A 5,707-nucleotide genomic window follows, 5' to 3' on the forward strand; every position below is an offset into this window, starting at 1 on the left:
TTGTTATCATGAACAATTCTAAAATATTATTAAAAATAATTTACAGGTAGAAATTATAAATAATTATTTATCAATAATATATTATAAAGAATAACTAAAAAATAATTTTCTAAATATTTATAGAATGATATATAATTTGATAAAATCAAAAGAAAAAAGGTATTTAAAAAATTACAATCATCTAAAAAGCTCTATTAAAAATTTACTATTTCAAAATAAAAATATTATAATTGATAAGAAAAATAAATTGAAAAGAAAAAAAAAGGAAATAAAAATTATAATGAGAAAAATAAGAAAATGAGATAATAAAAAGTAAAATAAAAAAAATTAAAATGAGAAATAAAAAATGGAGAAGATATAAAAATAAAAAGAAGTGAATTATAAAAAACTCTAAATAATGCTATTATTAATAAATTAGCTTCTTTACTTTCAACCACTCATTAACAATCTCTAAAATTTGACTTTGGTAAACACTTTCAACTATTCATCTATTTAGCTCTGAGTGCTTATACAAAAATATAACAAAATATCCTCATAAAAAAATGTTTTAATTTATTTTTAAAAATAAAAAAATAAAAATATTAATAATGACAGAAAGTTCAAAACTAAATAGCTTTTTGTTTGAAATTTAACAAGCTAAAATATATTTAAAAATTTGATAAAATAATTAAAATATCTAGTATGATAAATCATTAAAGAGGTTCTAATGAGTTGCTCACAATATACAGATGAACTTAGACTATAAATTATTTAAGCTTCCAAATTTTCCTGTTCAGCCAGTTGAATTAGTCCAGATTTGACAACAATAGTATAACGACTAGTACTACTAACTCTAGAATTTGGAATCCTGAAATCAAAAAACAGTATTAATTAGAAAAATAGTAAATTTAATAAAAATTTCAAATATTAATAAGTAGTAATAGGATTTCTAAAACTTCTTAATTATATAATAAAACAAATTAAATCCTCATAATTCCTTAACCGATTCCATCAATTTCTTTCATTTCACACTATTGATACATGCATTGGTTGCAGGAAGCCATTAAACAAAGAAAGGCAATCATATTTGGAAGACCAGTAAATATACAAAAATCAGTTCTACTGGATAAGTGACTACAGGTCTGCTCATTTCTTTTTGTTTTTTTTTTCCCCCTTTCCTGCAATAGGAAATGCACATCTCCCTTTCCTTCAATGGGGTTGGCACTATTACTTGAATGTTCAATTTATTGGGAGTTGTACATATAATTTATTCAGATTTAAAGTTCTAAGTTAGCATTATCTAAAGGTGTAAAAAGAAGTCAATACATCAACTCAGCTTGATTTCCATCTAAATCCATAACATTATTATTCCTTAGTTGAAGAAGGAGAAAACTCTTCAAACTGTCTTTGTTTCTTGAAATGGGGACCTCTGCCAAAGTTTCACCTCAACTGCACTCTATGCAATGCCAAATAAGCAATCAATCTATAACCCACCAACATCAGTGCCATGATGCACACATCAGCCCACATATGATTCAGACCCATTGACTTAACAGCAGGAAAATCTCCCACCCTGCACACAACTCCCTTTGAGCACTCATAATAATCATCCTCACTATACTGGACACCAAGAAGAAGTTTATAGCAGTAGTAGCTATAGCTTAAGTACTTAAGCCATACTATGAAGGAAGGGATCTGTTGAACATAGTATCCTCCTGCAATGAGAAAAACTAGAGTTGTGACTGAAGCTAATGTAGTAGCTTGTTTTATGTCCATGAGAATAGCACCAATAGCTAATCCCAGACTTTGTGAGACAAGGACATTATAGAGAACCACTAGTAGGGAAAGGATGAAAGTTATGGGATCAGGCTTGAGCCCACCCATCCAGTAGATTATGAAGACAAATGCAGTTGGGAGTGCAAGCTCCAATGGCAGGTCTCCAAATGTTCTAGCTAGGAAATAGGATGAAAGGTGATACATTCCAGATGCTCTTTCCTTGATCAACATCCTTCTTTCTTGAGGAAATGTAAAAACTGCATTGTAGAGTGGATAAAATCCCCAGAATACTGAGAAGAAGAAGAGCAATGCAATCTGCATTTAGAAATGCAATAATTTATTAGCTCATGATAAAAATTTCAGTTAAAAGACTTCTAATTATTGTTTATCTCAGTGGATAAAATCCCCAGAACACTGAGAAAATGAATTGTATGAAGACCAAAGTGCAGAGCAATTTGACCATAGCAATAAGGAAAATGACTTAGAAGGCATAAATGCATAGTGCGCACTAGCTGTTAACCATATGATTAAGAATTTAAACAGTAGAATTTGTCATGAAATAAATGAAAATTTTGTGGATAATCATTATCCAAGAAAGGAACTAGAAAAGAGTTTCTCACCCGATCTTGGATGTGAGAAGATGGGGTATGCCACCAAAGGAGTCCACCAAGTACAGCGACACTGATGACTTGGAAAATTCTTAACCGGTTGAAAGATTCATATCTCCTCTCTTTCAGTCCCCTTTGAAATAGCACCTTAAACTGATGCCACCAACTTGTGCACCATTGTTCTTGCATTTTATCAATTCCTGATAGATAACAGAATCACTAATTAATTTGCTAAAGAGTATAGAAGAAACAGGAGGTTCATTGTGATTAAATAAAGGCAATCACAAGGATAAAGAGAATCTCTCTATATATATATACATACTTGTAGAGGCATCTTTTGTATAATTGTAGCTATTGATGTCCAAACTGCAAAGCTCAGCTTTGAGTCTTGTGGAAATGTTCTTCTCATAACCAGAAAGGAGAGCCTCCTTTACCAACTTCCTTTCTTGTTCCATGTTCTCTCCTTGCTCAGTCCCGTGTTTAGAATCAGGGGCAATGCCTAGAAACATTACTTGTCAGAACAATATGTAAGTTGTATTCTCTGTTTATACGTATATTGAACTTTTTCCTTGTGGGTTTGTTTTAATACCCTGAGGCAATGATCATGCAAGTATTGTGTTTCTTCTTTTTCTTGGGGATGAGTGCAATGGTGGGGGTGGAGTGGGGTTAAAAAACAATTTTTAGTCCCCAACTTCAGTGGACCAACTGACATCCCACAAATGGATCTAATAAAAGGATAGATGAGTGCTTGCCTTGTGGTGCAGGAAGTTAAAGACTATCTTAGTTTAGGACCCACCTTTCAGAATTTTCAATGTACAAAAGGAACTAAAAAATAGATAAAAATTGATTAACAGAAGGAAGTTTCACCTTCCTCCATAGACTTCAACATGTCACATTTTTCTTCACCCATATGAAAAATTAATCAGGCATAGAGATTTCGAAATTACCATTGGCAAGATCAAGTAAGAGATCAGCTGGATTGATAGTCATGGATGTAGAGAAACCAATTGAAGAAAAGTATTCCAAGGCTGAAGAAGCAGGACCATAGTAGATGGGGCTGCCCTCTGAGAGCAGCACAACCTTATCAAACATATGGTAAAGTCGACTCGAGGGCTGGTGAATGGTAGTGACAACAGTTCGTCCTCCGCTAGCTAGCCTTTTGATGGTGGTAATAATCCTTAGAGCCGTGGTTGAGTCCAAACCTGATGTGGGTTCATCTAGCAGTAGCAAGCTTGGATTGATTAACATTTCTTGACCTATACTAACCCTCTTCTTCTCCCCACCTGATATTCCTCTGAAGAGTGGCCCTCCAATCATGCTATTCTGGCAACGAGTCAAGCCTAGTTCAGTTATAACTCGCTCCACATGTTGTAATTTCTCCTCTTGGGTTAAGGTTCTTGGAAGCCTTAGAAGGGCAGTGAAGAGTAGAGTTTCTTTCACAGTGAGATGAGGGTATAAGACATCCTCCTGAGCAACGAATCCTGTACGTCGCTTTATGGAACCAGAAAAGAGCTGTCCATTGTATGTGATCTTTCCAGACAACTTACCATTGAGACGGCCTCCTAGAGCAGTAAGGAGTGTTGTTTTGCCGCTGCCTGAGGGACCAAGCATTGCTAGGATCTCGCCTGGGCAAACCATACCAGTTATGCCATTCAATATTGACTTTTCTTGAGTGGCCCATGTACCACTGCAGCAAAGGCCTTTCTGCTCCAGCTTAACTTTGTAGACTACCTCCTGGAACTGAAAATTAAGAAAATAAATTATCAATGGTGCTAGAGGTTATCATTATTAATATGAGAAAACATGTTGATTGATTATTCAAAATTCAAGCACTTGGGATTATGGCTTATTTATGCATGTATATATGTATGCTTCAGTGTTAGTTGCAGTTGAGAAGAGACCTTCAAACTAATAGGATATATGCAGAGTTGGAAAGACTCTGGATTGGCTTGTATGGGGTAGGCAAGAGCAGCCCCATCATGAGCTTCAGACATGTTTCTGGCAGGCTGTATGTACACTGGATAACACTGTTTTGGCACTATGCAGATGGTGTAGTACGTTCTTGTAGTTGGAAGGGTGGTGGTGATGGCGGAGGAGGCAGTGGGTCTCTGTGTGTGATTAGGGGAAGGAAGAAGTTAAGGATTTTGTTTTAACTTGGCTTCCCAAAGTGAACCATGGAGTACATAAATATATAGTAGTAAAGATGCAGAAACTAGGATTTTCTAATGTGTGCCAAACGCTATTGTCTAAGCCTAACTAGCCTCTATGGTGGATCCCACTTTCTTGGATATTTTTTCTTCTACAAATAAAAATATTCTATCACTTTATGAAAAAATAATTTATATATAAAAAATATTTTTATAAAATAAATTATTTTTCATGTTTTTTTTTAATTTAATAAATTTATAAATAAAAGTTAAAAAATAAAATCATTTTCTTTAAATATGACTTAATTTTTATTTTTTAAAATATTTAAATATTAAAAAAAATCTATTATAACTCTTAATTTTTACTATAAATTATGCTAATCCCCTACAGAATTTGGCGTGCATTGGCATCTATGTTGTCTCTCTCTTCTTTATTATGGTCATAGATGCAAAACATCTTCATGTGGCCGGCATTAGACTGTTGCAATTGGGAAGTGATACGTGCCACTGATAAATATCAAATTCGTAGGACTCTTAAATCATTCTCTTTTTTACGGCAAAAAAAAAAAAAAAAAATCGAGTTAGAACACAGTTAGTGACTGCTAGAATATATGCAAATCTTTAGTGAAATCTATAGGTATGTAGATTATAGAAATGGAAAAGCACAAATTGGTTTAATTTGTTATTTGTAGTTATATGAATATGATGGTCACATGGGCACTCCATACAAAGGATTTTATATGCATGTGGAATTGGGAATGAAGGAAAGAAATAGTTAGGTATGCTATCTGCTAGATAAATGATTGTGCTTCCCACCATTTCAGTACATAAAGAAAACCTAGATCATCAACTAAGTGGAATCCTATATTTAAGTGTTAAATTTTGTATAATTTCTCTTTCTTCTTGATGTTCTGAAATCTAGAGAATAGATTTACAGTATCAGTGCAAACTTAATTGGAGAGAAAAACGTTTCTTCCCTTTTATCTCTTTTCCTTTTGTCTGCTAATAACGTCTAACGGCCGATCCGTATGTACGGAAGTGTCATACTCATCTCCACGTCAGGCGGCCATTTAATTCCCATCGATGCGTATACGAGCATGGTTGCAACATGACTGGACCTGCCATTTTTTCTCATGTCACATCGCCGAACTGGATCATTTCCTACTAGTTTTGGACTTGCGATCAATCCGGCCTGTC

At 34.0% G+C, this 5,707-nt stretch overlaps 1 protein-coding gene across 1 annotated transcript; it reads right to left on the reverse strand.

The window, feature by feature from the left end:
- Window positions 1-1,042: 1,042 nt before the first annotated feature.
- On the reverse strand, window positions 1,043-4,544 carry LOC110600778 (ABC transporter G family member 14). Its single transcript, XM_021737644.2, has 5 exons — window positions 4,265-4,544; window positions 3,311-4,103; window positions 2,686-2,862; window positions 2,376-2,563; window positions 1,043-2,070 (listed from the first exon to the last, which is right to left on the reverse strand). Exons 1-5 carry the CDS (start codon window positions 4,355-4,357, stop codon window positions 1,420-1,422), a joined length of 1,902 nt encoding a protein of 633 aa, XP_021593336.1. The 5' UTR covers window positions 4,358-4,544; the 3' UTR covers window positions 1,043-1,419.
- Window positions 4,545-5,707: the final 1,163 nt, after the last annotated feature.

Source organism: Manihot esculenta, chromosome 15 (assembly GCF_001659605.2).
Source record: "Manihot esculenta cultivar AM560-2 chromosome 15, M.esculenta_v8, whole genome shotgun sequence".
Classification (NCBI taxonomy): Eukaryota; Viridiplantae; Streptophyta; class Magnoliopsida; order Malpighiales; family Euphorbiaceae; genus Manihot; species Manihot esculenta.